This window comes from Rhinolophus ferrumequinum, chromosome 17, assembly GCF_004115265.2.
Source record: "Rhinolophus ferrumequinum isolate MPI-CBG mRhiFer1 chromosome 17, mRhiFer1_v1.p, whole genome shotgun sequence".
Classification (NCBI taxonomy): Eukaryota; Metazoa; Chordata; class Mammalia; order Chiroptera; family Rhinolophidae; genus Rhinolophus; species Rhinolophus ferrumequinum.
In genome coordinates this window covers 20133745-20150709 of record NC_046300.1, presented here as the reverse complement: position 1 = coordinate 20150709, position 16965 = coordinate 20133745, and the positions used below count along the sequence as shown (strand labels likewise).

General features: G+C 36.2%; 1 protein-coding gene across 11 annotated transcripts in view; it reads left to right on the top strand.

The window, feature by feature from the left end:
- The window catches only part of RBMS3 (RNA binding motif single stranded interacting protein 3), a 648742-nt gene that overhangs the window by 591617 nt on the left and 40160 nt on the right, over positions 1-16965 (top strand). For 8 of the 11 annotated variants that reach the window (XM_033132632.1, XM_033132633.1, XM_033132640.1 and 5 more), the window contains one exon: positions 719-766. The exons of the other annotated variants lie outside the window; for them this stretch is intronic. In XM_033132632.1, the coding sequence (XP_032988523.1) occupies positions 719-766 (48 nt within the window). The remainder of the gene's footprint in view (positions 1-718; positions 767-16965) is intronic. 11 annotated transcript variants of the gene reach the window in all.

Below are 16965 nucleotides of genomic sequence, written 5' to 3'. Positions count from 1 at the left end.
GCCACTTTTTTCATTTTCAAAAGAAGCAGATATATTTGGTCTCATATAACCCCAATTTTGATATGGATGTCATGTAGTTTAGTGAACAGTTCCGTACTATTTGCCACCTCCATAGTTATGACACTTTGGAAAAAGACAGCACCCATCTGTTAAATGGATCCTGCTCTATTTATCTCTGGCTCACAATTCTAGCACATAAAGCTCTTTGGCCTTAATTGGCAGCCACTGGGATCAGAGCCAGAGCTGAGTGATCAGAATGCCTCAGCCCCCATGGAGTATGGGAATGTGCAAATTTTTCATTTATTTCTTTGAAATTTCCCATTCTTTATTTTTATCTCCAGGACTTTGTTTCGTACTGTGCTCTGGGCCCCTTTCAGATGGGCTGCCTTGTAGACCTTTTGTGTCAGCCAGAGCAGGGGCAAATTTCACGTTGATTTCCCAAGGAAGGGATCAAAATTATGACAGACCGAGGAAGACGACAATGCTCTGGGACAGACTAGCACGTCACATGGGTCCCAACAACATGGAAAGTGTGGTGGTAATGGGGACCAATGCATCAAGTGTAATCTAGGGGTTATATTGCCTTAAAAGCTTGGAGGCAGGGGGCTTAGGCAACCATATGACATACAGTGGGCACTTCCAAGTTTTAGAGCTAAGAGTCTATTTTATTTTCTTTTGTACTTCATTGCATTCTTTCTCATGCTCTTTTCATTCAAAGATTCAGTCCCAAGACAGGATTATGATACTCCACCAGCTGTTGTGTCAGGTAGGAAAATTCTAATTCCTTTAAGACTTGATTGGAGGGGAGAGATGGAGGTTGCCTGGTTTTCTCCAAAACTCTTTAAAGCAGTGATTCTCAACAGGACTGGGTGCAAAGAATTTGAATTTCAGTTACAGAGCGGGAGGTAAAGGGTGCCGTTGGGGTTGCATGGTTTAAAAAAGTATACGTAATATTCCAATCCAGTTTTGTGTGTGGAAAATAAATATGTTGCTTTTGAAATAAAAAGTAGGAGCTCCAAGACATTTGGTCTGTGAAGGATACATGGAAAATAGAGTCTCTGTTCTGTGTATCGGTAATTCTCAGGGTTAGAAGGGTTCATCAGCATTTCTGGGAAGTTGGACGATATTTATGTTTATCAAAAGAGGGCACAGATTAATAAAAAACATAGTTTGAGAAGCACTGCTTTAGAGACCAGGATTCTTCTGAAATCAGAAAATCATCCCATTTTGCTTGCTTAGCACCCAGCATAGTGTCTGACCCATAGTAGGTGCTCAATATAATTGTGTGTTGAATGAATCAAAACTTCAAATTTGTTCTAAAAATGGTATTTTGGATATTGGAAGAGAAGCTGCCAATGTTCCATCTGTACAACAAAGTGGCAGAGATTGATTTGAGAATATATTAGTGTCTTGAGGAATTTAATTAGCAGTATTTAAGTGATTTCATAAAATTTAATGGTGCAGTTTATAAAAGGGTATATGTATGTGGAAAGGTGGGTTTTCATTTTGAATTGCACAGATCTTCTGGTGCTTTATTTCATCTTGTCTTTGAATTTTGCTTTCTTGCAAAAAAAGGAAAGGGGCATAATTTTTCATTTTTGTTGTGTTTTCTTTTTAACTAAATAAAATTTTGGAAGCCCGAAGAGCTTTGAACACTTGGATCCTTTGATGTGTTAGATGATGAGGCTATAAAATCGAAACCAAGAGGGCATTGGAGAAACAGAGCAAGAGACGGAAGCCAGAAATAGAATTGAAAGAGTCCATGAGGCAGTAGAGTCTGGCAACTGAATGGTGGTTTCCAAGCAGAGAATATCATGTTCTTTCTTGGCCACCAGGTTTACATGACCAGCACCTGAAGGGTAATAATTTTCTCATATCTTGTGGACGTGATTAATTATGCTCATGGATGAATATGCATCTTATAAGTTCAATTTTGAAACAGTGAGTGAGCTTTCAGCTGTGAAGTTACTTTGGTCCTCTCGAGCAGCTCTATAAAATTGCCATTAAGTAAAACAAAACTTATCCTACCCCCAAGTATATCACCTGTCTTATTTAACCTGCCTGTTTCCTTTAGGATGTGGGAAACTTCAGCCCCAGGAAGATACTTCGTTTAATGTACATAGCCTTTACTTTGTTTATTATGCGGTGTCCTTGTTTAAAAAGGGGCATCTACTCTTGATAATTCACCAATATTACTAATAAGGAAAGATACAAACTGGAACTTTCCTTCAACTAGGTTTCCTGATTTCACTTTCACGAACACGTTGAAAAAAAGCAATGAAAACAGCAAAAGCACTTACTAGATATCAGCCATTGGTCAGACTCTACACATATCAACTGAAGCAGAACATCAGGCTGCAAACTTAGGCTTGGAATTCCCTAGACAGGTACCACTGAAAGTTCTTGAGCAGAGAAATGACTTGGTTAGAGTAGTGCTTTAAGAAACGTAATATGGCAATTTGGTGTGTGCTTGAGCAACAAGAAAAGTAAAGAACAGTTAGAAAGCCCAGATATGATGTCATTAAGAATAATATATATATTATATATATATATATATATCTCCAAGATCCTAGCAGTGTAATACAAAGGAAGAGACTAATGTAGAAGTGACAGGAAAATGAACCTTTTAGAAGATTTGATAGTTGTTTTCCTCTAATATGATTGTATTGGTGGTTTGACATCTTATAAATTTACACAGACTTCTGTGGCTTCTTTGGTCTACATCTAAATGAAAATGGACTCACCTTCCTAAACTGTTTGTTAATTGTCTAGTGGGCACAAATTGAGAGACTTTTGAAAAATGGCGTATCTTTTGCCCCAACCTTGACCAAATCAGGAAAGTGAAGCAGGCAAAGGTGTTCTATTTTTTTTTCCCATATCTACCAATATGTCAATATTGGACAAGTCAAATAATAACCAATTCTTTGTCAGTGCAGGAATCCACTAACTTGTCATAATGTGTCAGAGTTCAAGATACCTGCCTGGTAATCTACAGAGAAACAACCCAACCTAATTTCATTCAATCACAATGTCAGACATTTATGGAACATCTTCTGAGCGTTAGGCACTACACTCAAGTACTAAAGATATGCAGATGAACACAAAATAGACAATTGGTTTAAAAAAATCATAGTCTAATTTCATGTTGCGGTTTTTGTTGTTTGTGATGTTTAAACATATAAAGTATAGAGGAACTAAAATCTGTAATCTGAAAAGAAGATCAGAAACTCTCAGAAATAAAATGAAGTCTGAGCTGGATTTGGGTGGAGGAATAGGAGTTTACCAGTTGGACAAGAGTGGGAAAGCTACCTGAGGCAAATGGAACAGGATATAGAGACTCCTGGAGGCAAGAAACAGTGTGAGATGATTAGACGACAGCAAATTCTTGGGACAAAATGTTACAATAGCTGATACTGAAGTTGGGTCAGGGTAAATACAATTGTAGGACTCTTTTCTCTTTGAGTCACATGCCATCTTGTTCTTTTATTTATTCAAATAATATGTATTGGGAGCATACTATGTCGCAATCACTGGGTTGGATGCGAGGGATACAGATTTCCTCTAAGAAGCTAGGATATAAGTAGGAAGTTAGGTACAAAAGATGATTACAATACAGTGTCATAAGTGTTTCCATATGGACAAATATACAAAGTTTAAATTTGTGAACTCTCCAATAAGATGCCTGAGTTCCGAATCTACTTGTGTAACTTCCTAGTTATGGAACCTCAGGAAAATTATTTAACTTCTCTGTAGCTTAGATTACTTATCTGAGGAATTAATAACAATAACCTAATAAGTTGTTGTGAGAATAAAGTAGGTTAAGATATATAGCCTGTTTAAAACAGATACTAGCATAAAATAGTGCTCAAGTGTTGTTGGCAACAACTATATTATTCATTATTGTCATAAGATGCCACGGTGCAACAAGGTAAACAACAACTAGTATACAGTAATAGAAGTAAAAAACAAACAAACAAACAAAAACGGAAGAAACATCTAAATGGAATCTTAAGAAAACCTGGGAATTAACCAAATAAAAATTAAGTTGGAGGGGGAAAGTTTCAGACCAAGAAGGCAGCATATACAAAGGCTCTTGGGCAGCAGGGTATGGAAAATTCAGGGAGCTACAGATGGTTCAACAGGGCAAGGATGCAAAAAGAGAGATGGGAAGTAGAAAAAGTGAGCCTGGAAGAATAAGCTAGAGCAATGTCACCAGATATGGTGACTTGAACTTTATCCAGATGGCAAGAAATGTACACTAAAAGGTTTTTAATTTGCAAAGCGACATAAACACTCTGGATATAGGGTAGAGAATGCAATGGAGAGAGACAAAACTAGAAAAGGGGGACCAGAACTCAAGAACCCAGGCATGAAATCAAATTGGCATGTGCTCAAGTTGTGGAAATGAGATTGGAGAGTTGACAAATTTGTGGCATATTAAAGAGATAGAATACACAGGACTCAGTAACTGATTGGATGTCAGGATGGACGAGAGAATTAAAGGTAGCTAGCTCTTAAGTTCCTAGCAACTTAATGGCCTGAGAAATCATTTGCTTGGATTCAAACCAGAGGCAAGAGGATTAAGTTTGGCAGGAAAGAGGCCAAGTTCAATCTGTACATGTTGAGTTTGAGGTATCGATGAGGCATCCTAATAGAGATATTCAATGAATATTTGGATGTATATGTGTGGAGCTCAGAAGACAGCTCTTAGCTAAAGGTGGATTTTGGAGTTATCATCGTGGAATTTAGTCATGCAACCAAGAGAATGTGCTTAGAGTGAAGGGAAGTTTGCCCTTGAAAATGAAAATGGGCAAAAATAAGCCTAAAATAAAGATTGGGAAAGACTATGATAGACACAGAAGGAAAACCAGAAACATGAGCTTTCAAGAGAAGCAAAAGCAAGCGAGTATTTCAAAACAGGCCTGTTCAGTAAGAAGAGTCCTGAAAAGAAGCCATTGTATTTAGATACACAGAAGTCACTAGTCAATTTGTTGGGGCTGTTTTCAGGAGAGGGGCAAAGACAGTGAATGTCCTGTAAGGAAGTGGATGTAACAAATGCCAGAAACTTAACAAATCTGGCTTTCAAGAGGCATAGAAAAGATAATAATAGAAAACAAATGGAGAATGGAACTGACTGATTTACTGATTTTTTTTTTTTTTAAGATGGAAAATACTTGTTCATGATAGGAAGAAGCTAGAAAAGAGTTCTAAAGTTTAAAGATATAATTCATAAAGGGGATGACTGATAGAACAAGGTCATTGAGAAAGCCAGACTCTTCTAGGAATATGGGAGGACCGACAGAGGGATGACATATATGCATGTAAGTTTGTAAACGTAGGAATAGGAAGTCAAAGGATTTTGTACACGATGAATACTATTTGTTCTTATGCGAAGTATTAAGAGACATTGTCTGAGAGTGAATGGGAGATGGCCTGGTAAGGGACTTAAAGAGAACAGAGCTGTGGAAAACTGCGGGGTAAGAAAGCCGACTAGTAATACATAAAAAAGCTTGAAGGGCAGTACCGGGGGTCCATTTGAAGCTATAGACTATGGACTTTTATGATACCAATCTGTGATTTTTTTATGATACCAGTCACACTAGGGATGAGTAGCCAAAAAGGCAGACAGGAGGTTTAGTCCAAGGCTAAGGTTTTACTGAGTACAATGAGATAAAGGACAATGTGGGATGACAATATTGGCAAAAGAATGACTGAGTGATGAACTATAGTTTCCAGGATAACTAGAAAGAGAAAAAGAGGGCAGTAGGAGATAGGAGAGAGGGAGAAACAGGGAAGATAGAAACTAGGGGTCTCAATGAGATGTACAACGTGGTCTGAAGTAGAATACTGGGTTTGCAGATTTCGGATAATGAACTACGACTTCACAGCAATACCAACGTCATGGGAGCACATGACCAAAGTGGACTCGAGGTGAAGGTGACAGAGGTTAAGGAAATCAAGCAAAATGAACATAAGAAGCTACTATTTAAATGAGGTGTTTTTGTATGGATGGATTTGGTTTTGTTTTATTTGGTTTTTAACATTAACACGTTGTGAGCTCATCATCAGTGAGAATGTTCCAAATATAGGGGATCACTAATGGGAATATATTTCTGAAACGTGTTACAAAGACAATGAACACTTTTCCTCTCAAAATTTCAAGAATAAAGTTCTTTCCAGAACACTTGGAATATAGATTTAACTAAAGGCAGAACAGTGTATCAGATCAGCGGTGTTTTCCAGTGTGTGGTTTGTATATCACTATGTTACTTAAAATTAATTAAGGAGTGCAGGGACCCAAATTTTTTATTTTTAGTTCAGCAGCTGCATAGTTACTTTAATGTAAATTTGAATAACATATAATAAGGTCATCAAATTCAGAAAGAATGGAGCTAAAGCAACAGTGGCGATGTCCAAAAGAAAGTGACTGATATTTGGGAAATGAAGTCTTCTATATATTTCACTGGAATCATCTCTGCTACATCTTATCCAGCTCATTTTAAGAGCAGAGAAGAGGAGGTTGGAATTACCTCTGCATTTTCATGCAAAATCAAAAGTCTAGTCTCTTCTTAGTGTATCTTTTCCATAACAATTATAACTATTCGTAAGATCTCATTTTAAGTAAATTTGAAAATATTTGCTTAAAAACATCATTATTTTTTTCTGTTCATAGAATTTTATGAAGCAGTACATATGAAAACTAATCCATTGTCACATTTTTATCTCAGTTGCTTTGAGCTTAATTTCCTTGAAGGACATCATCAGAAAATCAAGCAAAAGACTTGCAACAGAGAATCAGATTAGAACCAAAATTCAGTTTCCTTTTTTGAAAACCTTAAGAGTTTGGAATTTGAATCTGTGTTCGGAAAAAATATAAAATGAAATAAGCACCCAAAACATGCATGACAGGAACCCATAGAACTTCTGGAACATATATTCATTCTCTGCCATATCCTTTCTGCACACCCACTAAAATAGGTTGAAAATAGTCAATGTCATCAGTACAACTTCAGGAGAAGGTTTCACAAAAAATTATACATAAATCACAATATAATTTCACTCAGTCCGGTTGAATATGAAGTCCGTAAGTGTCAGGTTTCTAGCCAGGAAATTATATTCTAAAAATGAAGTCCGAATCGAGGCAAAATTCACTGTTAAAATGGTGTGCAGTTTTTCCATATTATTTTTGCTAGTCCGTAACATCAGTTTGCATTAGAAAGCTTCGTTAATAATTTGGAATTGGTGATGCTCTACCAAAGATTTGGTTGAAGCCATCTTTATAAACTAGTTTACTTTATAAACTATCCCATAATTTGGATGGAGGGGTGTTTAAGCTACTTCAAAGAACAAAAACTATTTTTCAAGCTCTAAACAGCATCTGTTTTCACGGATACCATAAGTTAATTGCAAATGATTTCCATTTCTTAATTAAAAATTATGTCCATTAGTACCTCCAATTAGTAACAATTAGCCATTAAATTGTATTTACTGTAAAAGACCTGGCACAGAGTTATAAGTGTTCCCACAAGCCATGCATGAAAATCAGTTTTATTTCTTTGCTTAAATACTGTGCATCTACTTTGATTACAAAACTACGTTTGTTTAAGTGCACTAATTAATTCATTTTTTCTTTCAATAAGTTGTAATAAGGGAGACTTTGTTCTACTCATTATCCATTCAATCCACTAATATCCACTAATATTCACTGAGCTGCTGTAATGCTACAAGGAACCAAGGCTTGATGGTATAAAATAAGAGATGCATTCCTTGCCTTCAAAGAACCTAGACTCTAACAGAGGACAATGCTGTACAGAACTGTCATAGGACATAGAACAGGACTTTGTACATATTTGTGCAAGTATTTGTCAAATAAGCATATGCATACTGTTATTGTGTTCCTGCTGGCACATTTATATTGTTCTCTACATTACAAAAATGAAGTCTTGAAAATTTTCTGGGAGACCACAATGTTTATTGCTCTTCTCAAGTTACTGGTAACCAAAGGGGGCTTAAGCGAATAGACTGTTCTGATATATATATATATATATATATATATATATATATATATATATATATACATATATACATACATAAATGTCACTGTTATTTAGCCCAGTTTATTTCGGGGGTGGGGGCATAGTGTAGGGGAGAGTTAGGATAAGAAGATATAATATGCTTATGGCTATCTTCTAATCCAGCAAGTTTTGTTTTGTTTTGTTTCTGTAAAGGTCCAAACAGAAAATATTTTAGGCTTTGCCAGCCATGCAGCCTATATCATGACTACTCTACTCTGCCTTTTAGGGTGAAAACAGCCACAGACATGTGTGTAAATGGTTGAGTGTGGCTATGTTCTAATAAAGTTTTATTTATAAAAATAGGCAGCAAGCTAAATTTGGCATGTGGTATCTCAATCTCTCCCACTCCTAATCAAATTATTTTCATTAGTATTCCAAATTAAATACTGTTACTGATAAGCATGAAGTGCTTTATGCTTCTTTATGATAAGCATGAAGTAAGTGCTTTTCCTTTAAAGTCAGAATTTTTTTGTTTTTGTTTCTTTTTTTGTGTGTGTGAAAGGCAGATGAAATGTCAGAAAAGCAGAGGTGGCAGAGATTGAGATGAAGCTTGAGACTTTTCTTGGTGTTTTAGTTTGTATAGCATATGTGATTAAAGTACTGAAGTATTAAAACACTTTAAGGATATGTCTATTTTTTACATATTCATCATATATTGGTCTTCTGAAATTTATTTGTACATCCCGCTAACAGAGAGTTATCAACCAGGAAAATCAAATATGTAGTCTGCTTAGTATCCTCTTGGCAGCCTTTATAATTCTGTTTTTTTTATTTTGTTTTGTTTTATTTAACGAATTTATTGGGATGACATTGGATAGTAAAGTTATAATAGGTTTCAAATGTACGTTTCTATAATGCATTATCTATATAGAATTCTATACCTTTAGAAATTTACGGAAATGGTAAGAGATACTTCCCAACAGATTTGTAGTGAAAATCTATTTTACATCTTTGTCACACTACCTCATATTATTATTGCTATTGGGGTTGATTTGTGTCCACCGAACTTATTCTTGATCTATCAGTACTGCTTATTTTGTTTCCCCTGGTAGCTGCTTCTCTGAGTACTGTTTTCTGCTCTCCAACTCAGAAGGTGAAGGGGAGATTGCCTGCTTTTGTCTAAAGACCAAGCACTGCATAAGGCAGGCCTGGGATGACTGGAGATATAACTGCCCTTCTATGGCCAATTCAGGGCAAAATTCCACTTGGTGATGCTGTACACTCATCACATGGAAAGGTGGCATCCCAAATTCTGTCTCTTTGTATTAAACTGCAAAAGTAATTACAATTTCAAAGGTTAAAAATAATTGCAAAAACCGCAATTACTTTTGCACCAACCTAATAGTAGACTCCCTCAGTGAGTGGCAGCAATGGGCTTGTCACTTAGTACTTCAGTCATCTAAATGACAGCACTTGCATCATGGCAACAAAGGAAGAGAGCATTTTCAAGACAACAGTAGATTTTAAAGGAAGCCAATTGCATGTGCAGGAATCAGCACGTCTGGTACTGACAGCACATGGTTCCCTTTTTAATCAACAGCACAAAGTGGGACCCTGAGGTTCCCGTCAGAGAATCCAGCCATGAATAGAATAAGGGTTAGCACTTGCCAAAGGCATGTTTCAGATGTCTGATACTGGAGAGATCCTGCCTGACAGACCTGCTAACATTCCTCTAGACTCGATGTCAAATTAGTTTATCAGAACACAAATGACCCGAACTGTATGATTGCATGTCCCTAAAGAAATGCTTTCTCAGAGTTAAACTTTAATATCTTAAACTCTTCTTTCTTAGACAGGTGATATATGGCACACACACTTAAACAACGTTACCAGTTTTCTTGAGGACACCACAGTGAAAGTAATTGTCCATTAGTTTACCCGATGTTCCTTATATAAAGAAGCAAGTGATAAATTGATCCTTGAATTCAGAGCCTAGGCAACTCTCTCTCTCCAGATGAACAGATATACTTCTTTTGAACTGACAATGTAAAATGTATAAGTTCATCGATTTCCCTTTTGGCCTTGGTTATCAGGACAGTGGAAACTAGATGCAGGACAGGACAAATGTTCTTGGTAGCATGTTCTGTGTCGGGCTCTCAAATGTTCAGCGATTTGCTGGTGTTTTTTTTTAATTGTCCTTTTGAATATAATGCTTAAGTTTGTAAACCCTTCACAAATTCAATTTGGAAGAACAAAAGCTCTAATTCCTGTGGATAAAAAAAGAAATACATGAAAAATGCTAATGGGCTCGGGGAATTTCGCGTTCTACAAAGTCTCAGTGGAAAGATAAAATGAAAGATGACTGTGGTTAAGTTGATCTGATTTAAAAAAATCTCAGGCAGGCACTGTTTTTATTCATTCACACACATGTAATTCTGAATAGAAATAAGTAAGGTATAATAATCGGAAATGGCTTTTAGAGTCAAGAGGGTATGTGTGATTCCCAGTCCCACTATTTAATAATTATTTAACAATGATAGCTTTTTAAATTATCTGAAGCTTGCTATTCCTTTCCTTAAGTATAGATAATAATGCATTAGCACCTCCATATGTGTACTAGTATGAGGATTAATTGAGATGACATATCAAGTACCTAGTAAATGCCTGACTCATAATAAATATTGAATAATTGGGGTTTCCTTCCTTCTTCATTTCCCCACATTCAGGGAACTGCATTAGGACTTTTGTAGTATCACTAACCGTACATTTGCCATGATGAATTGAGTGAACCAAAGTAGTGTTTGAAAATAGTTTCCAAAACCAATTATCTTCAAATACCAGAAATACTAAGATAGTTCATTACATATCTTCTCTATTGGATGAACAATTGTAATATTAATAGGTAGATTAACATAATAAGTAAATTATAAAACTTTGTTTAACAATATAAAAATGGTATTTATGATGTAAAGTGAAAAAGGTGACAAAATTGAACAATTATGATTTTGAGTCCTAAAACGTGAACATGAAAAGAAGCTAGAAGAGAAGACATTAAATGATTATCTTTTGTGCCTTTAATTTCTTTTACTTAAACTTTTTGATATGTTGCTTTGAAACTTGTATCATTTACGGAAATTTCAATAGCACAGTCTTTGGATATACTTAGATTTAGGGAATATTTATGTAGCATGAAAACATGAATGTATTAACATGAAGATGATAATGATTGTGATGATGGTTTTGGTGGTAGTGGTAGTAATGATGACCTCCAAAGTTTTCCCCACTTTCATTCATTATATCTCAACACTAGGGCATTTAAGGCAGAATTAAAAGAAGCTAATCTCTTTGTCAAAGTGAAATAGAATCTTGGAGTGATTCTGTAGTCTAAAGCTACTCTCAATTTTATGAGTATTCATTGTCCGCCTACTAGAAGATGCATGTCCACAACCAATTGACTGCTGCTTTTAATACTTTTTCATCTTGAAATCATATTTTAAATGATATGTTCTGTTTTTTGAATGCAACACTTGGAACAATGTAAGATCTTCCCAGTTTATTTAATGTGAGACTTCTAATCTCTTGTGATTTACGGAATTGATGTAACAATTTGAAATTGGGTCATACATAATATACTTTAATTGCATAATGATATTGTCTAACTTCTACAAGTTATGTATAATATAATTGTATATGTGCATATATGTGCATATACATATATGTGTATAATAAAATATTCTGTTGTTGGAGATAATTTGTTTCCTCAACTGCAGATCACAAAATATTTATTCTTACCAAAATCATAATATTTTTTCAAAGTCCATTGTCACCAAAGATGCTGCTTATTCTTCCCTTCTTTTGAATCAAATCAATAAAAATCCTAAATTTTACTCATTTTGCTAATGTGGAATATATCACTAACAGAATATTATTTCTTATCAGACCAGGTTTCTTCTTTTTTTTTTTTGCTTGTTGGAACTGTGCACTTGGGTGCACTCACTATGATTTAGTTTTTGCAAAATATTGATTGACCTGACCCGGGTACTGCATATCAAAACTATAATCACTTCACATCAAATTTCCTTAAAAATGGAAAGAAAACTTCAAAAAATTTGAACCAGTGGTGTCCTTTAATTTACATGCAATGGACATATTTCATTTGGCAGCCAAACTATGTTGGATTCAAAGTAATGGGTTGTAGGCACCTATAAGGCATAAATTTAATTACTTTCTGTGTCTGGTGTGAAGTTAACAGTCTGCCCAAGAGACTCAAGTCTGGGAAATCACAGGACTCCAGATTCGGGAAATGGTAATTTCATTCATAATTGAGCAGTTGTTCTAGCAAACCAAATAAAAGAATTGTTAAAAAAAAAAAATTGTTGTGATTTTTAATGTACTTGTGCTAGAAGGTTAAAGCCTACTAGCCAAAGAAGGCCAGAAACCAACTATAGACAAACAAAGTTAGCTTGCAGAAATAAGGGACAAGTTACATCAGATGAACCATGGAACATCTAAGAAGTTTGGAGGAGATTATTTTAGGATTGCAGCTCGTGCAGTGTGAGAAGGGCTTATGGAAGTGACAGTTTAGTTTGTGTTGGGTGGTATCAGGAAGTGAGGGAAGGTTAAATGATTGTGACTCCTACTATTAGGTTGGTAGAAAAGTAATTGCAAAAGGTTAAAACAAAAATTGCAAAAACCGCAATTACTTTTGCACCAACCTATTAAGTACTGTCTAGTAGGTGAGAGGAACAAAGCAGAGCTAGCATTGTCATAAAGATGCAGTTGCCATTCACCTTAGACAGAAAAGGGAGACATTTGTTTTTAGGTTTGCAGAATGTCCCTGCCGCTGTCTTTTATACCCCACAGTCATCAAATGATCTTGTCTGAAAATTGTCGATAATCTCTTAAAATTGTTTAGTTGGGAATACTATGACCTACGTGATAGCTACCAGCTACTTAAAGAGAATTTGAGAGATTTCCATCCTTTTCTTACCTAACGGGTAATTTTAATGTTGCGTGACAAAAATATAACTGAACATTGAATCGCCTTGATAAAATGTAAGTGCAACCGTGAGATAGGTCAAAATGCATTTTATTCATCTCATGCACTGAGTACTGTGAATACAAAGATGATTTTATGTACACAAAAAACACACGACGTCTTAGGTGCTGTGCTAAGTGCTTTACGTGGGTTGATTAGTTACATGTAATTCTCACAGCCAACCAGAAAGGAAGTTTCGGTGTCCTCTACAAATTGCTTTTTTATAAGTGTAGCTGGACCCTCACTTATATTTATGCCCCTTTTTCTGTTTTAAACGTTTTGATCTTCTCAAGTTCCAAATATGAGTCCTGCCATTTATGCTCAGAAATGGATACTTCCTCCTTTATGAGAAGACGGCTACCATAATTGATCTCATCTCCCACCGATGTTGTCTCTTTATGTCAAATGTCTGTCAGTTTCTTCATTCTCCCGCTCTTCCTATCCTCCTTGTATTTTATCAAGCCATGGCCCTGTTTTTGACAACGTTAACCCTTCTGTGTTCTTGATTTCATTTGTCTTCACCTTTTTGATAGTCTTATGGCATTGATTTCTCTCTATTCCACATGCATCTTCTTCAGTATGTATTTATCCATTGTTGACTTTTCCTCTGCTTAAAAAAAAAAAAAAAAAAAAAAAAAGGTGTAGATGCTTTTTAACTTGTTTCTCAAGGCACTGGTATTAGAGCACTTTGCTTTTTTTCGTTCTCTTCCCAGGGAAGTCATCTATTTCCTTCATTTTGACTGTCATATAGGTGACCTCCACATCTATATTGCTCATTCTATCCTCTTGTTTTGAGTTCTATGCCTGTGTTCCAAGCAACCTCCTAGATGTCCGCCATGTACTCCTACTACCTTTGGCTGGCCCCATGGAAGTTCAGACTTCAGAGTCAGAATTTAAGTCTCATCCTCTTGCCTCCCAATCCAGATTCTTCTGCAGACTTTCCTAGAGTTCAAGCAAACTGCTATAAATATTATTTCTCTAAGCCAAGATTTTGCAAATAAAGTGTAGCTATGAGGATAGGATTGTCATAGTCTTTGACAATGGGTTAAAGTATAGTCGTCTTTTTTGGGTGAGAACCATATGATTTAATATTCAACTGAGCTTGGAGTAGGATAAGAAAATCTCTTATAAATTGAGGAATCATTTTTCTCCCAGACAGTTGTGCTTAACACCTCAGAGGCATTTTGGCTTACCCCATATGAAAACTTTCTTTTTCTCATAAATTCCACTTCTATAATATACTTTGAATCTGTTTTACCCATTCCATTCTCTTACCCCAGTCTAGGTTGGGTCCTTATTACCTTTCATTTTATTGTTGCAATGTTTTCCTAGTGTCAACACCTGGCCTTCCCTCACCCCCTTTTTTTCCAGCCTTCACATAAATGCCTGAATAAAATTTGACTTTAACACTTTAAAACTTTGTCTACAAGGATATAGTCTTAATATAACAATTGGGACTTAGTAAGTAACAATCCCACCATATGATGATTGCCACAAAGGGTACAGATTAGATCTCGGAATCTAAAGTCATCTCTTCTAATAGCAACTCTCACACTTGCATGCCAGCACATACCAGAAATGTTAACACTACTCAAAGCTGTGGGTGGCTTAAAGATATTATTCTACAGCAATGTCACAGTGTGATGATTGCTCACTGGTCTTTGTGTGAGAGCAGACCTAAAATTTGTCTGAGAAAAATCTTGTGTTTCCTGCAGCTAACCTCCAAATACAGGGTGTTTATTTGATGTGAAGTGAATGGGTTCTCTTAAATTCTTTTTAGCTTCTTCTATTTGACACTATCTAGCCAATGCCAAGTTCAGTTGATGGTTAAAGCAGAGGGACCTACGTGTAACCAGCAGCAAAGAAAGCTACATTCCAAGTTCTTGTCAAGAAGTATAACAATTCCAAAGTCACTGCTACTCTTACCACCTTTCAGAAACTTGGTGAAGAGAAAACAAATTTTTTTGATGGCTGTTTGGATAATATGCAGTATACACATTTTCCTTGGTTACTCTAAATTTTATCCCTGGATTCATCTGAAAAGGTGACTTACCTGGTTGACTGTGTCTCACTGACCCCCTGAAAAATAGCTTTTCCTGAAGTATGCATTGGCACAGTGCCATTCACTCACATTTGAAGGACATCATAATAAATAGCCCTTGGAAACTTGCATTGCTTACTTTAAAGGTATTGTTCATTAGAATATCCATTCCTTTCAGACCTATGGGAGAAATGGCTCTTTTGACTCCATATATGGAATTGGTCTTCTATGCATCTGGTTTATTTTCTTACCTAATGGACACTGTGAATCGTATAATTCATTGCTAACTAACTCTGATAAATTTTAATGGCACTTATTTTATTAGCCTTGCCAACTTCATCTTACTTTGTTTCCCTTTGACTCATTTTTCAAACTTATTGGATACTACATTTTATATACTTTGGAAGTTGCCGTAAATCCTTTTTGTGAGCAAGGGGAGCCATAATTAAATCAATTATATAAATGAAGACTCCTAATGTATTATTTTCCCAGTCAAGTGTCACAACTCAAAGGCTCCAAGAATTAAGAAGGACTCATCAGCCTTGTGTCTGAGGCTTGCTGCAGTACAATCCTCAAGCTATTCTTCCAGCTGTTTTTCCTACTCTCGCTCCTCAGCTCTATTCTTTTACAGGTTGCAAGTATTTGTTGGATGTGTTTGGCTGTGATCATTTTCTTTCTTGCCTTTACTCAGGCTGATTTTCTGCCTGGAATGTCTTTCCCGTCACACCTACAGTCTCTGTTGGTCAAATCTTGCCTAGCTCTACCATCTATCTCTTCCATGATGCTCTTTCGGATTTTCACAGCCAGATGTGATGTCACTTTATTTTGAAAATTCTCAAAGTCTTCTGTTAGCACCTGTTGTACTCCACTTGATAGTATAGATTCTTATACATTCTCACCATCCCATTTTTAAACGGTAGGTCCCTAAAGGTTTGGGGGTCAAGCACTACTCTGTTCCTGTTGTCCCTGCTGGTCCTAAAGCTCAAATTTTTGATGAGAATAAAATAGTCTTCAAATAAGGACTCACCCTCAATTAATGATTTGACACTGACTTTTACTATAAATAAATGTGGAAGACAAAATGTAGAGGTAATGCTAAGCTAGTCCGATTGCCTGAATTTTCTCTAGTAGGCCTAAAATTTAGGACTTTGCTTCTCCCCCAGAAAGTTACTCTAGGTAAGTAACTGTCATCCCCTAGTAGGATTAACATCCCTTAGCTGGACTGGTCTTGCTGATTCAAGCCTTAAACCATCCAACTTCTTTCACTCGGTAGCCACCAGAACTATCTTTTCAAAACAAACATGACCTTCATCAAGTCCTTCCACAGCCTTCCAATCATCAACCTCAGTCCTTAGCCAATGCTACAAGGCCCTTCATGATCACCTGCTTCTCCAGAATCTACTCTTACTACTTCTGTGCTCCAGGCAAAATGAACTGCTTTCCCAAGTTCCCAAGATGGGCCTAGCCTCCAGGGTCTTCACATAAGTGGGAATCTGATAACTATGAGAAGGAAGTCCGTCTGTCTGGCATGCTTTTTCCTCTACTCTTCAAGTTGCTAATGCTGGCTTGTTTTGCAGAGATTGTCTCAGATTCTTTCTTCTTCTTGGAAGTCTCCTTCTTCCCTCTGTCTTGTCTTACAGTTGCCATTTTTTCTTGTTCCCTTTGGTCCCCGGGAGTATCTTCCTCATCACATTTGACACATGGAGTCATCATTCTATGTTTCATTTCCTTTTTTTCTTTCTAGAGTCAAGACTATAAATTCCTTTAGAGCAGAAATTATTCACAGGTATCTTATGACCCAGCAGCATCTGAGTAGGTATTTAAAAAATACTTCGTGATTGAATAAATGGCATCTACATTTTAAAATGCTG